At 47.0% G+C, this 16,774-nt stretch overlaps 1 protein-coding gene across 7 annotated transcripts in view; it reads right to left on the reverse strand.

Moving 5' to 3' along the window:
• The window catches only part of SMG6 (SMG6 nonsense mediated mRNA decay factor), a 238,253-nt gene that overhangs the window by 120,059 nt on the left and 101,420 nt on the right, over positions 1-16,774 (reverse strand). For 6 of the 7 annotated variants that reach the window (XM_004267048.4, XM_033423246.2, XM_033423243.2 and 3 more), the window contains one exon: positions 10,126-10,294. The exons of the other annotated variant lie outside the window; for it this stretch is intronic. In XM_004267048.4, coding sequence (XP_004267096.1) covers positions 10,126-10,294 — 169 coding nt within the window. The remainder of the gene's footprint in view (positions 1-10,125; positions 10,295-16,774) is intronic. 7 annotated transcript variants of the gene reach the window in all.

A 16,774-nucleotide genomic window follows, 5' to 3' on the forward strand; every position in this document is an offset into this window, starting at 1 on the left:
CCATCTGCAGAGAAGAAAATAATAAGAGGAATGATGCACTGCCCCACAGCTCTGATAGTTTATCCTCCGGTCCCGGCTGCAGAGACAAGCACCGGATGTGATAGGGCTGCTCAGGGCCGCCTCCGAGGTTAGCGCTGCCCATGGGAGACGCACAGGGAGGCTCTTCCAGCTCCCCGCTTCCTCCCCCAGTGCCCTGCTGGCCACTTGAGCCCACTGCCTGAGTCTGCTCCCACAGCGCTGGTGAGCTCTGGCCAACAGGCACTGCTCCGCTGCAGAGCAGCAATTTGGAAAATAAACAGGAAAGACGACAGTGAGAAGGAAGAAGGTGAAAAGTCTCCCAGCTGAATTCTTGGCTTGGGGGCTTCGGTTGGTGCTGTGCAGGTCAAGGCTGCTTCAGGACGTAGATGGGGGTGGGGGGTGAGGGCAGCAGCATCTCCAGCCGGGGAGAGGCAGCAGAAAATTACCCACGGCTGCCACAATGGGAGGCCCCACATCCCTCTCTCATCCTCCCACCCCTACCATCTTGGATCCAAGACGAAGGAATATGTGGTACCATGTGGTTCTCATTACCATGCTCCCTGTCCCCTAAGGCTCAGATAAACCAAAACTGACTCCTCCCAGCGGCTGCTGGCCACTACTAGGGACCCCTGCCCACATCTGCCTTTTGCCCATTACCACCCACCTTGTGCCAAAACCTTAAGACTCACTGCAAAAATGAAGCGGATGAGTGTTCCTACCCTAGTATTGATTTGTAAGATAGCAGCTGATGCCAAAAGACATAGGAAGTATCCTGAGTTCCCAACTCAGAAATGTAAAGTGGCCCAAGGGCCAAGCTAGACTGAGCAGAACCAAGGGAATACACAAAATGCTCCGATGAAGGGTCGTTTCTGCCCTGATCCCGTCAGACTGGTGTGTGATTCTGAGTGGCCACTTTCTTCTGGTATTGCAGTGGGACGGCCCCCGATCACTTCACATATCATCAGTTCTCTCCTCTCTCACTGAGCACCACGAACATGAACACAGCTGACTGGGCACCCATGGACCATACGGTGACCCCCACAGAGGGTGGGGCAGAGGGGAGTGTCAGGAAACTAATACTAAAAGGAAGAGGTACTCTGAAAAACTAGGTGAGACGTCTGAACTCAGAAGTTAAGATATTTGCAGAAGTATGAGGCGATTCCTGGAACCTGGGCAACATCACCTCAGCTTACCCCGATCAGGCCTCTGGGCTGAGAGGTCAGTTCCATGGGTGAACACAGGGTTTCCTGTCTGAGAAGGGGAAACGTTCGCCTTTTCCTGCTCTAGTCCTCACCCCAGCTGGGAGTGCCTTCCAACCTTCACCCCCATCTAGTCCTTGGATTCTAAGGATTCAAAGTTGGCCTGGGCCAAGGAGCCCAAAGTCGAATTCTGGTGGCCGAGAGGAACTTGAAACAGCTCCCAATCTTCTAGAAATGCCTGGGAAATGACTCCCCAAGAGTTTTCAGACATTCTCAAGCCACCTTTGGTTCTAAATGGACCCTCTAGGGTGCCATAGGCTTGGGCAAGTCCCTCTGGCTTGTCGTGGTCCCAACTCATACTTTGGGAAAGCTCCCAGAGTCCAAAAAAATCCCACCAAACAGACACAAGGCAGCCAGAGAACATGAAACTGCATCCAATGAGTCTGTTCATGGCTCTCAGAATGGTGGCAAGGGAGCCTCTCAAGCAGCTGTGATGTGACTAGTGGGCAGGGATCAGCAGTTGTAGGGTGACCCGGTGGCCCAACCCCACAGAACACACCACACACCAGGAAAGCAGACCTCTGGCTGGAGTCTGAACACCAGATCCTAGCTTGGGACAGACCAGCAGTGGCTAGTTATAGGTATGCACTCAGGACCAAGGCTCACCCACTTCCCCACAGACATGCATTCACTTACTCCACCAGGAAAGGAAAAAAATAAGAGTTAATTTACTTTTTATTGCCTCAGAATTCCAAGGTTTAATGTAGCTGTCAGTTTGAGTGCAGTGCAGCTGCCGGCCGATACAATGCAGCCCAGGCCAGCCCAGGTGACTAGGGAAACACATTTCACAGAAATGCACCAATATACACACTGTTGGCTGGTTGTTTGAGGGGATATTGACTTGGGGAATCAGATTAAACCTTCAGGCTGGGGTTAGTTCTGCAAACAGCATTAGAAAAGCAGCTTCAGTCCAAGGAACTGAGAAGTCCTGATCTCAGGTGGACCAGTGGGTTTCTGTGTTTCTACCATTTTGGAGTTTTCTCATACGATCTGTTACTTAACTACGTCATGCTCGGAAAGATTAAGGTGTGAGATATGCGAGGCAAGTTATACCACAACAACCTATCTCTTTCCTAGAACTCAGAAAGAAAGGCAGATCTGCCAGCTTTATAGGGAAGAGGTCAAGAATGAACTTTTCTGCAAACTCCATCCGAGGACGGGACTGAAGGAGGAAGACAGTTTGGAGAATGGAGTACTAAGGCCCGACCAGGGCTCAGGCCATCCTTCTGGCAAGTCTAAGGAGGACTGAGCCCTCACACACTCCTTCGTATTTTTACTGGGGGAACAGGCTGACTGGTGATTAATATCAAATACAATGACCCCATGTTACAAGCCTGCAGGGGCCTGTGGAGGTGGCCATTTCCTGTGTAATACCAGCTTGTTTAAACACTAACATTCAAACTCCACAGCTGCAGAACAAACCCGGAAAGAGGTGAGTGAGAAGAAGCCCTGCATTGTGTTTTGGAGCTACGGAAGATCAGAGAAGTAGTACAGATGGGAAACGAGTTGGGTCTTTTGGTTTCTGGAGTGAGACGCTCTGGAAATACAGCTAAGATGGCATAGAAACTAGGCACAAAGAAACTGAAAAAGAGAAAGTCCATGAACTATAAACACAAAAGGGGAAAGGCAAAAGGCCACAGCAAGAGAAATATTCTTAAGATATGTAATATCCTCTTTTTAAAACCTGTTTGCCTATGGACCATCATATTATAGCCCACAACTCTTCACGTGGGGTTCAATGGCCAACATGAGACCACTGTTGCCCTGGAGGACTTCCCACCCAACTGGACAAAACTGCAGGAAGTGAGCAGGTAATAACAGAAATGGACCTGAATCCAACAAGTCTGGTAGAGTCAAAAGAATAGTACCTGGGTTTGAAATAGCTTAGTAAGCTCCTTGGAAAGCCAGGATGTCATGCCAACTCTGTTCTCAGTAGGCCGAGGATCTGGTTCTGGTATCAGGGCTAGGCAGCTCAACAGAATGGGGCAGAGACTGGGGGAGGGTAGGAGGAGAACTATGCAGCTCCCTCTGAGATTTAGGAACTACAGTGTATTTTCCAGATGCCACCATGATATAAACCGGAGACAAAGTTATCAGGGATCACTATTCTAGGAGTTAAGACATGGGCAGCAAGATACCATCCTCCAAGAATAATAGCTGCTTATTAGGTGACGGCTAAAAAATACAAGACTCAGTTAAAGAAGATCCTTTCTGCCTTCCTAATTTATACAAACAAGTCAACTTGGGCCCTTGGAAGAGTGCCCAACCTAAATTAATTCTGCCCAATAGGGCAAAATCAATCTGCAGCTCAGTCACCCTGCACTACTCGAAGAACACAAACTTCATGTTCTAAGCAGTGCAGCTGGAGCCCTATGGCCAACAACAGGTCACGGTAACCTTATTCCAGGATTTCTCAAGTACCTCTAACTGTGCCTCCCTCAACCTCTCTCTAGGTCAGTGCCTATTTGACTTCAGTTCTCCCAAGCTACACTCAGATGTATAGCCTCTGTCGCATCACTGTGGTGTGTTAAACCCATCAGCACTGTGTGTTTGGGAAAGAGCAGCCCCCAGAGGACCTTGACATCGCCACGGCATGAGTGGAGCCCTCGGCGGCCTCCCTGGTGCGGATTCTCACGGTTCCTGCCTCTCTAAATTTTTAGCTGTAACCACTCCAACACGTCTTCTTAGTTTAGCACACACTGGACCCAAATAACCTCAGCCCAGAGCTGGAAAGTACTCTCCCTGGGGTCAGCGGCTGTACCCTGCTGGGGTCAGACTGGAGCCTTGGGCCAACACCCCTTCCTCTCACAAGAAGTCCTGTGGGAGGAGTGGGGAGGGGACAGCGGCTCCTGCCGTGGGAGAGATCACGTGTGCCCCACACTCAGCACTTGGAGGAAGAGGAACCCCCTGGTGCCAGGCTATAGTGCTGACGCCCCAACCCGGAGCCAGGGAGACTGGGTGGGGAGCCAGGGTAGCAAAGGGGCTTCCCACAGTCACCACCACTTCCTTCAGGGAAGTGCTGATGGACTATTACTTAGTGACCTCCCAAAATGCCCTTCTGGGAAGACGTATTAAGCGTCCTTGAAGGGGTGCCGATTAGACTTGGGATTAGTTCTTATTTCAGAACTGCCCTATGAGGGCGAGTGAATGAGCTGCTTTTTAACTCAAGAATTTCTGTCTCGTCTACAGGGTCAACACGTGTAGGCTCCCTGCGGAAATGAGCTTACTGCATCCTCCCTCCATATCCCCATGTCTCCCTGTGTGACGGCACCTCAGAGGGCTCCCTACGAGCCCTTTCCAGCATGCTCTGTAGACTATACAAGACAAGCCATGGAAAAGCAGCAAGTCCAGGAATTTCTGGAGTTTTTTTTTTTTTAACAGTGCTCCAATCCAACAGTGTGATAAATGCATCCGAGCTACAATTAGGAAGATATATAGCATCAGAATGCGAAGGTCTGGGCAGCCTGGTGAAACGCGGGCTCTCCAGAGCCCCAGCTATGTTTCCCATTATGTAACCCTGGTCATGGGCAGACAGCCAGACTCCAAATGAAAAAGAGACTCTGGCTTGGCACCGGTTCTATTTTCCTATCCTCATTCGGGGTCAGCGCAGTGTCATACAGCTGCAGAGAAAGCTCTGGGGATTAAACCTGGGAAAGCCTCCAAGACCAGGACCTGGGTTCAAGTACCAGCTGAAAGCAATAAACCAACTGCCACAGCTGGGCTAGGTTTGGATGTTCTCAAAGTCCCCTGACTCTTTCACTTACTGAGAACTAGAGATCAAGATGAGGGAAGATTTGGCTTCAGCAGAGACTATGCAATGAGGTAGGTTGTCCCACTGCCCCAGCCTTGCCAAAGGTCCTGGGGTGCAAGGGGGCTATGCTTAGGCTCGTGGAAGCCTGTTGCTCTGCTCCTCTCCACCACCTGACATTCACAGCTTGCCTCATGCTCACTTGGTAAAGCGGGGAGTAGCTGCCCCTCCCCTCTAACAAGAGGCCTGGCACAGAAACTGTGCTCCCCACTCCACCCCCACCCCCATAAGTACACGGCCCCTCCAAACACTGTGGTCTGTTCTAACCAGACCAAAGCACTCTACACTGCTTTTTACAGTGGCTCACGGCACCTTTCCACACCCTGCTACAATCCTCTGCACCAAAATCTCCCGGGATATAAAGCCATCCTATTACGACTCCTGACAGATACAAATGGGAAGCCAACGTACTTCCGTGCTGACTCCAGCACACACACCTACTAAGTGCCACTGCTGTGGGAAGGCACAAACAGCCCTGAAATCCTGCCCTTGTCACTCTGCAGTGTCAGTGAAGTTCTGTCATCATCATTCTAAGTGGTCCATATGTGCCTAAGTGGCTACTGCCTAGGAAAAGTAAACTTGACCAGAAAGAAGAGGAATACGGGCAAAGGGGAGAGAACCAAGGAGACTACTGATGCGCTTTAGAATGCCCCTGAAAAAGTGGAGGTGCTTTGAAATGACTAACTGTGCAAGGAGAGATGGTAACACAATGAAAGACAGAAAGAGAATGAAGGGAGCAAGATTAAACAAGGGTCCAAATGTGTCAAGGAGACAATTTGCGAGCAGGGAATTTCTGGAGGAGAAGCAAACCACCATGTAGGCTATCTGGTCACCTTATCATAGGATCAGTGAGGAATCTGTCTTTGCAGAGAACAAATGCAGGCGAAGACCAATGAAAACATGCAAAGGAGAGGCGTTAAGTGGAAGCCATTTCCTTCCTACTCTCTTGAGAGCGTTCCTAAACCCTCCAAAATGAAGAGCAGCACAAGGACCTTAAGAGTGTCAGAGGGATGACTGTTCTGACATCTGCAGAACTGTCTGGAGTATGTTATTCCCTATGGCCTTAAAAGAAAAGGCTCCACAGTATGGAAGATCAGTGGGTATAAGACGTCACTTTGAAACCTACAGAAGAACCACCTACCGTACCTTGCCAATCTCTCAACCACAGCATTCACTCGGTGAGTGTTAGGCAATTACATGAGAAACTAGAAAGAAGAGAGGTAAATTCTTATTCCACTTTCCACTGCTTGGATCTGAAGGCTATGAGGTGGGATGACCCTCAGTGGTGGTCAGACCAGGTTTGTTCTGTCCAACAGTGGCACCAGCCCTCAAACCACCATGCCTTGTGGTCAGGCCCCAGGATGGCAGAGCCCCCGCTTTATACTTAAACTTGCATTCCAGAGACAACCAGCCGCTGATCCTGATTGCAAAGGGAGGCAGTGCAGGAGGGGACTCCATTTTCTACCACACTGACTTCTCTAGCCTAAACTGGACTCATCAAAAAGTAAGTTACAGCTACAGGAACCTGTTTACTAAGCAATCAGATTCAACATATCATTTGGTCAGATTTGCTATCCTTGTGCCGAAAAGTCTGAAAAGACTAAGCAAATTTGATTTGAGTGTCCCAACCCCCTCTGCCTTTCTGTAGCCTTGGAGGTGAAGCCCAGCTGGGGATGGATGTAACTTGGACCACGTGCCCAGCTGCAGATTGAGCCCTTGCCCAAAGATGGGCAGCAGCTCGCATGAGCCGGCAATGGGCCATTTGCTCCAGCATCCACAGAGAAAACAGATTCAGCACCTCAAGCAAATGAAGCCCAGCACTTCCTGTGTGAGGTTTCCATTTCCTCAGCCAAACAAAAGCCAAAGGGAGCAGGAGAGGGAGGAGGGATAAAGGGAGACAGGTCGCAGAAGAGAGTTAGCAGGCCTGATGGCCAGGATATGGGCAAACAGGGGCTGGGTGGACCATATCTAAGGTTGTGAGGTGGGGTGACCCAGAAGGGCCAAGCTCCAGGGACAGATGGTCTGCCTCCCCACCCCCCGAGAGGAAGGGAGGAACACTCCGTGACCCCTGCACATGCTCAGAAGCAGTGGCTTCAGATACTTGGAGAGCAGAGCCCTTCCTTGTCAGTTTCTTTCCAAAACTGCAAATTGCCTAGTCGGCATCTTAGATTAAGGGTCTGAAAACTTTGAGGCTGTACATGTTAACTCTTCAGTGAACACTGCTGGCAAACAGCTGCCCCCTAGCCAGCAGATTGGTCTGTTCCTTTGTGTGTCCACAGCTCCCCAGCTCAAGCTCAACCCTGGCTCACGCGGCCTCAGCCTGGAGTGCATTTTGAAACCTAGAAGCGTTCACAGGAAAGCTGCAAAGATTTGTTTGATGCTGTGAGCATCACTCACATGGGTACAGAGCTAGAGCTGCCTGGGGAGGGCAGGCTTAATGGTCAAGGGGTGCTTCCTGGGGTGAGGAGCAAGGAAGAAATGGGACGAAGGAAATGCAGGAAAGAGTCAGACTATATAGTCCACACAGAAGGGTCTAACTGCTGGCCAGAAATCTCTGCTGCAGTCTTCCCTCTGTGGGTCACCCATGAGTCTGGGAGACTCACATGGCTGGTCCCCAGCCCAGAGAAGCACCCCTCCCCACTCCCTAGAAATGCCACTGGCACCATCCTAGGTATCCATCCTCCAACGTCCAGTATTTTCCCCCTCCCAGGGAAGAGCACTGGAGAAGAATGATGAGATGCTGGGTGTGGATGCTTGTTCCCAAACACACACATATACACCCAACACAGAGCCTGAAGGAACCCTGAGTGCACTACACCTGCCAGAGACAATACAGCAGATGGGGGAGGGAGGAATGGAGGGAGGGGAGAAAGGGAGAAGGAAAAGTTAAACAGAGAGAAAGAGAGACAGAAACACCAAGGGAGAGACAGATAGGAAGAGAGAAAGAGTAAGGGAGAGGGAGGGAGAGAGACGGACAGTCAACAGAGTTGACCAGAAACAGGCACCTACGTGCACACACATTAGGACACTCTTACGCAAACACAAACACACACACAGTGACCCTAACGTACAGAAGAACAAGACACATAGGAACATGGATATAGATGAGGAGCTGGCAAACTTTTTCTATAATGGGATAGAGAGTAAATAGCTCTGGCTCTGCAGACCATACGGCCTCTGTCACAACTACTCACCTCCACTGCTGCAGTGTGAAAGCAGCCATAGACAAGTGTAAACAAACAAGCACGGCTGGGTTCCAGCACAACTTCACGGACACTGAAACGGGACTTCCATACACTTTTCACAAGGCATGAAGTCTTACTCTTTTTATTTTATTTTTTCAGCCATTTAAAAATGTAAACCATTCTGAGCTCATGGGCCATAGCTTGCTGACCCCTGAAACAGATACACAGACAGCAGAGAGAGACAAACAGAGTCAAGCAAAGAGGCAGGCAGGGACAAGCCAAGACAAGCTGAGACAGGCAGGAGGGACAGGCAGAGGCAGGCAGGGAGACACAGGCGAGGCAGCCCCTGTATCCACATATACAGAAATCCCCTGCCCCCAACAGAGAGACCTAGACTGACACACAGAGACATACTCACAGACAAATATGGACATGGACACAGGCAGTCCTGGGCACAGACATTCAGGAACATATACAAACACTCCCACAGGACACAGCCACACGCAGAGAGACATGGACAGGACCGAAGCAGACATGGACTGACATGGCCCAAGAATCAGACATAGACATATATATGAACACAGAGACATGGAGACAGACACACAGTGAAAGAGATTCCTCACAGGGACACAGGAACCCTGTAAAGAGATCCACACACCAGGATAGACAGAGACGCAGACACAGATATGGACACAGCACATGGACCCACATACATAGACAGACATGGAAAGGCACATCAAAAGAGCCTTCGATAGGGCTTCCCTGGTGGCGCAGTGGTTGAGAGTCCGCCTGCCGATGCAGGGGACGCGGGTTCGTGCCCTGGTCCGGGAAGATCCCACATGCTGCGGAGCGGCTGGGCCCGTGAGCCATGGCCGCTGAGCCTGCGCGTCCGGAGCCTGTGCTCCGCAACGGGAGAGGCCACAGCAGTGAGAGGCCCGCATACCGCAAAAAAAAAAAAAGAGCCTTCGATAGACAAATCCCCGGGGACGGACACACACACACACACACACACACACACACACACACACACACACTCACACTCACACACTCTCACACTCAGACACACACAACCAGACACACTAGACAACCAGACCCAAACAGGCACACGCAGATCTACAACTCACACATCGCTACAAACACAAGAAATATCCCTACCTGGCTGCACAGCAACGTGAATGTACCATGCCACTGACTGTATGCTTAAAAATGCGTAAGATGGCAAACTTTGCCACATATATATATTTTACCACATGTCATATGGACAAACAAAAAGATTTACAGAGAAACACCCAGCAGACACACATACTCCCCAGACCAACACATCCCACATCAACACAAAGAGACAGGGAGAGGGGGCGGGATGTGCTGCGGGGACAGGGACGAAGTGAGTGGGAGAGAGGGGTGCATGCTCTCACCATTCCCCACATACTACAACGTCGTGAGAGGAAGGCAAGGAGACAGAGTGCGCAGGACAGCACGAGAAGCAGCAAGAGCCTGAGAGATGCACAGAGATAGACTAAAAGGGAGAGAAAGAAACCAAGTCTCTCACACACACTGACTGACACCCACCCAGACTCAGCAGGCAGCTGCCGAGACGGTGAGTATGAACAGTTCGCAGTAAAAATTAGCAAGATCGAGGGGAAGGAACGAAACAGAGCAAGCTATGGTGTGAGAGAAAGAGAGACTGAGAGGAGGAGCAACAGGCTGGAGAACAGGCAGAAACAACCCAATACGTCAGAGGACGAGGAGGGCGTCAGGGAAGGGGAAACCCCAAGTTCAAATGAAGAGGGAAGACAGACACAAGCGGGCTGCGGGATGGGGGCTGTGGGCACACGGGTGGGCAAGGCTGACTCACTGTGAGGGCAGATCCAGGGATGTGGGCGGAGGATTCCAGGTGTCTGGATAGCCGAGCATCCAGTCCGACCAGACTTTCACACTGGGGAGCAGTTCCTTCAGGTCGGGGACGAAGGAAGACACCTTGATGTCATCTTGATCCTCCTCCTCCTCAGGAGAGGACAGCTGAGCTGCAGAGGCAAAGGGTGAGAACTGGGCCTAGGCCTGCTGCGGCCCCCGAGTGAGGCCTGGGGCACTGGGTCGGCAGCAAGCTCTTAGGGAAGGGAGGCCAAGTCCACAGGAGAGCTGGGCCCAGAGGTGAAGAGCAAGTGCCAGCAACTGAGAGGATTCCGCAAAGCAGGACAGAGAGAGAACCAGGGCACCGGGTCCGCCCTGCAGACAGCTGTCTCTGCTCCACCTGTGGCCTGGCTGTAGCTGCTACCCTGGCCTCCAGCCCCTGCCCCCACCCACTCTTAGCCTCCCTCCAGCACAGTCCTGAGATGGCACCAGGGTTCATGCCCAAACTGTACGACCTGAATTTGATGGTGAGGACGTATCAGAGAAACCCAAATTTTAGGGCATTCTACAAAGTAAATCTCCTCTACACTTCAAAAATGTTAAGACCATGAAGGACAAAGGAAGACAGAAAAACCATTCCAGATTGCAGGAGACTAAAGAGACATGACATCTAAATGCAAAGTGTGATCTTGGAATGGATCCTAGACCAGAAAGAAACTTTTTTCTTCAAATTCTTTTTGGGACAACTGGTACAAACTCAATAAGGCCTGTAGATTCAATAATAGTACTGTATCAATGCTGGCTTCCTGATTATGATAAGAGTACTGTGATATAAGAGAATGTCCTCATGACTAGGAAATACACAGTCAAGTATTTGGGGAGAAAAAGCTACCATGTCCGTAACTTACAATCAAATGGTTCATAAAAAAAAAATAACAGGGACTTCCCTGGTGGCACAGTGGTTAAGATTCCACCTGCCAATGCAGGGGACACGGGTTCGAGCCCTGGTCCGGGAAGATCCCACATGCCGCGGAGCAACTAAGCCCGTGTGCCACAACTACTGAGCCAGCCCTCCAGAGTCCATGAGCCACGACTACTGAGCCGGCCCTCCAGAGCCCGTGAGCCACAACTACTGAGCCTGCATGCTGCAACTACTAAAGCCCACACACCTAGAGCCCGTGCTCTGCAACAAGAAGCCCGTGCACCACAACAAAGAGTAGCCCCCGTTCGCCACAACTAGAGAAAGCCCACGCACAGCAACAAAGATCCAACACAGCCAAAAATAAAATTAAATAAATAAAATTTAAAAATAAATAACAATAACCATTAGGTATAGGTGTGTGTGTGGAAAGAGAGAGAACTTAAAGCAAATATGGTAAAATGTTATCAATTAGGGAATCTGGGTGAAGGGTATGTAAGAGAGCTGTTAGTATTATTCTTGCAACTCTTCTATAAATTTGAAATTGTTTCCAAATAGTTACCCCTACCGTCCCTCCAAAAAACAGGCAGTCCCGGAGGCTAGAGGCATTCACAAAAGCTGATGCGGGGTTCAAGACGGCAGGGTAGAAGGACGTGCACTCACCCCCTCTGGCAAGAGCACTGGAATCACAACTAACTGCTGAACAATCATCAACAGGAAGACACTGGAACTCACCAAAAAAGATACCCCACATCCAAAGACAAAGGAGAAGCCGAAATGAGATGGTAGGAGGGGCACAATCACAATAAAATCAAATCCCATAACGGTTGGGCGGGTGACTCACAAACTGGAGAACACTTATACCACAGAAGTCCACCCACTGGAGTGAAGGTTCTGAGCCCCATGTCAGGCTTCCCAACCTGGGGGTCTGGCAACAGGAGAAGGAATTCCTAGAGAATGAGATTTTGAAGGCTAGTGGGATTTGACTGCAGGACTTCTACAGAACTGGGGGAAACAGAGACTCCACTCTTGGAGGGCACCCACAAAGTAGTGTGTGCATAGCGACCCAGGGGAAGGAGCAGTGACCCCATAGGAGACTGAAACAGACCTACCTGCCTGTGTTGGAGGATCTCCTGCAGAGGCGGGGGTGGGGGGGGTGGCTCACCGTGGGGACAAGGACACTGGCAGCAGAAGTTCTTCTGGGAAGTACTCCTTGGTTGAGCCCTCCCAGAGTCCGCCATTAGCCCACCAAAGAGCCGTTAGGCTCCAGTGCTGGGTAGCCTCAGGCCAAACAACCAACAGGGAGGGAACCCAGCCCCACCCATCAGCAGACAAGCAGATTAAAGTTTTACTGAGCTCTGCCCACCAGAGCAACAGACAGCTCTACCCACCACCAGTGCCCCCCATCAGGAAGCTTGCACAAGCCTCTTAGATAGCCTCATCCAACAGAGGGCAGACAGCAGAAGCAAGAACTACAATCCTGCAGCCTGTGGAAAACCACATTCATAGAAAGATAGACAAGATGAAAAGGCAGAGGGCTATGTACCAGATGAAGGAACAAGATAAAACCCCAGAAAAACAACTACATGAAGTGGAGATAGGCAACCTTCCAGAAAAAGAATAATGACAGTGAAGATGATCCAGGACCTCAGAAAAAGAATGGAGGCAAAGATCAAGAAGATGCAAGAAATGAAGACCTAGAAGAATTAAAGAACAAACAAACAGAGATGAACAATACAATAACTGAAATGAAAAATACACCAGAAGGCATCAATAGCAGAATAACTGAGGCAGAAGAACGGATAAGTGACCTGGAAGACAGAATGGTGGAATTCACTGCTGCAGAACAGAATAAAGAAAAAAGAATGAAAAGAAATGAAGACAGCCTAAGAGACCTCTGGGACAACATTAAATGCAACAACATTCACATTATAGGGGTCCCAGAAGGAGAAGAGGGAGAGAAAGGACCCAAGAAAATATTTGAAGAGATTATAGTCGAAAACTTCGCTAACATGGGAAAGGAAATAGCCACCCAAGTCCAGGAAGCGCAGAGTACCAGGCAGGATAAACCCAAGGAGAAACACGCCGAGACACATAGTAATCAAATTGACAAAAAATAAAGACAAAGAAAAATTATTGAAAGCAACAAGGGAAAAACGACAAATAACACACAAGGGAACTCCCATAAGGTTAACAGCTGATTTCTCAGCAGAAACTCTACAAGCCAGAAGGGAGTGGCATGATATATTTAAAGTGATGAAAGGGAAGAACCTACAACCAAGATTACTCTACCTGGCAAGGATCTCATTCAGATTCAATGGAGAAATCAAAAGCTTTACAGACAAGCAAAAGCTACGAGAATTCAGCACCACCAAACCAGCTCTACAACAAATGCTAAAGTTACTTCTCTAAGTGGGAAACACAAGAGAAGGAAAGGACCAACAAAAACAAATGCATAACAATTAAGAAAATGGTAATAGGAACATACATATTGATAATTACCTCAAACGTGAATGGATTAAATGCTCCAACCGAAAGACACAGGCTCGCTGAATGGACACAAAAACAAGACCCATATATATGCTGTCTACAAGAGGCCCACTTCACACCTAGGGACATGTACAGACTGAAAGTGAGGAGATGGAAAAAGATATTCCGTGCAAATGGAAATCAAAAGGAAGCTGAAGTAGCAAGACTCGTATCAGATAAAATAGACTTTAAAATAAAGAATGTTACAAGAGACAAGAAGGACACTACATAATGATCAAGGGATCAATCCAAGAAGAAGATATAACAATTATAAAAATACATGCACCTAACATAGGAGCACCTCAATACATAAGGCAGCTGCTAACAGCTATAAAAGAGGAAATCAACACTAACACAATAATAGTGGGAGACTTTAACACCTCACTTACACCAATGGACAGATCATCTAGACAGAAAATTAATAAGGGAACACAAGTTTTAAATGACACAATAAACTAGATAGATTTAATAGATATTTATAGGACATTCCATCCAAAAACAGCAGATTACACTTTCTTCTCAAGTGCACACAGAACATTCTCCAGGATAGATCACATCTTGGGTCATAAATCAAGCCTCGGTAAATTTAAGAAAACTGAAATCGTATCAAGTATCTTTTCCGACCACAATGCTATCAGGTTAAAAATCAATTACAGGGAAAAAAACATAAAAAACACAAACACATTTAGGCTAAACAATACGTTACTAAATAACCAAGAGATCACTGAAAAAATCAGAGGAAATCAAAAAATACCTAGAGAGAAATTACAACAAAAACATGACAATCCAAAACCTATGGGATGTAGCAAAAGCAGTTCTAAGAGGGAAGTTTATACCAATACAAGCCTACCTCAAGAAACAAGAAAAATCTCAAATGAACCATCTAACCTTACATCTAAAGGAACTGGAGAAAGAAGAACAAACAAAACCCGAAGTTAGTAGAAGGAAAGAAATCATAAAGATCAGAACAGAGATAAATGAAATAGAAACAAAGAAAACAATAGCAGACATCAATAAAACTAAAAGCTGGTACTTTGAGAAGATAAACAAAATTGATAAACCTTCAGCCACACTCATCAAGAAAAAGAGGGAGAGGACTCAAATCAATAAAATTAGAAATGAAAAAGGAGAAGTTACAACAGACACCACAGAAATACAAAGCATCATAAGAGACTACTACAAGCAACGCTATGCCAGTGAAATGGACAACCTGGAAGAAATGGACAAATTCTTAGAAAGGTATAAAGTTCCAAGACTGAACCAGGAAGAAATAGAAAATATGAACAGACCAATCACAAGTAATGAAATTGAAACTGTGATTAAAAATCTTCCAACAAACAAAAGTCCAGGACTAGATGGCTTCACAGGTGAATTCCATCAAACATTTAGAGAAGAGCTAACACAGATATTTCTCAAACTCTTCCAAAAAATTGCAGAGCAAGGAACACTCCCAAACTCATTCTACGAGGCCACCATCACCCTGATACCAAAACCAGACAAAGATACTATAAAAATAGAAAATTACAGATCACTGATGAATATAGATGCAGAAATCCTCAACAAAATACTAGCAAACAGAATCCAACAACACATTCAAAGGATCATACACCATGATCAAGTGGGATTTATCCCAGGGATGCAAGGATTCTTCAATATATGCAAAACAATCAGTGTGATACACCATATTAACAAATTGAAGAATAAAAACCATATGATCATCTCAATAGATGTAGAAAAAGCTTTTGACAAAATTCAATACCCATTTATGATAAAAACTCTCCAGAAGGTGGGCACAGAGGGAACCTACCTCAACATAATAAAGGCCATATATGACAAACCCACAGCAAACATCATCCTCTGTGGTGAAAAACTGAAAGCATTTCCTCTAAGATCAGGAACAAGACAAGGATGTCCACTCTCACCACTCTTATTCAACATAGTTTTGGAAGTCCTAGCCACAGCAATCAGAGAGGAAAAAGAAATAAAAGGAATACAAATTGGAAAAGAGTAGTGAAACTGTCACTGTTTGCAGATGACATGATACTATACATAGAAAATCCTAAAGATGCCACCAGAAAACTACTAGAGCTAATCAATGAATTTGGTAAGGTTGCAGGATATAAAATTAATGCACAGAAATCTCTTGCATTCCTATACACCAACAATGAAAGATCAGAAAGAGAAATTAAGGAAACAATCCCATTCACCATTGCAATAAAAAGAATAAAATACCTAGGAATAAACCTACCTGAGGAGGTAAAAGACCTGTACTCAGAAAACTATAAGACACTGATGAAAGAAATCAAAGATGATACAAACAGATGGAGAGATATACCATGTTCTTGGATTTTAAGAATCAATATTGTGAAAATGACTATGCTACCCAAAGCAATCTACAGATTCAATGCAATCCCTATCACACTACCAGTGGCATTTTTTACAGAACTAGAACAAGAAATCTTAAAATTTGTATGGAGACACAAAAGACCCCAAATAGCCAAAGCAGTCTTCAGGGAAAAAAACGGACCTGGAGGAATCAGACTGCCTGACTCCAGACTATACTACAAAGCTACAGTAATCAAGACAATATGGTACTGGCACAAAAACAGAAATATAGATCAATGGAACAGGATAGAAAGCCCAGAGATAAACCCACGCACCTATGGTCAACTAATCTATGACAAAGGAGACAAGGATATACAGTGGAGAAAAGACCGTTTCTTCAATAAGTGGTGCTGGGAAAACTGGACAGCTCCATGTAAAAGAATGAAATTAGAACACTCCCTAACACCATACACAAAAATAAACTCAAAATGGATTAGAGACCTAAATGTAAGACCGGACACTATAAAACTCTTCTTAGAGGAAAACACAGGAAGAACACTCTTGGACATAAATCACAGCAAGATCTTTTTTGATCCACCTCCTAGAGTAATGGAAATAAAAACAAAAATAAACAAATGGGACCTAATGAAACTTAAAAGCTTTTGCAAAGCAAAGGAAACTACAAACAAGACAAAAAGACAACACTCAGTATGGGAGAAAATATTTGCAAACGAATCAACGGACAAAGGATTAATCTCCAAAATATATAAACAGCTCATGCAGCTCAATATTAAAAAAACAAACAACCCAATCAAAAAATGGGCAGAAGACCTAAGTAGACATTTCTCCAAAGAAGACATACAGATGGCCAAGAAGCACA

Source organism: Orcinus orca, chromosome 19 (assembly GCF_937001465.1).
Source record: "Orcinus orca chromosome 19, mOrcOrc1.1, whole genome shotgun sequence".
In the NCBI taxonomy this organism is placed as follows: domain Eukaryota; kingdom Metazoa; phylum Chordata; class Mammalia; order Artiodactyla; family Delphinidae; genus Orcinus; species Orcinus orca.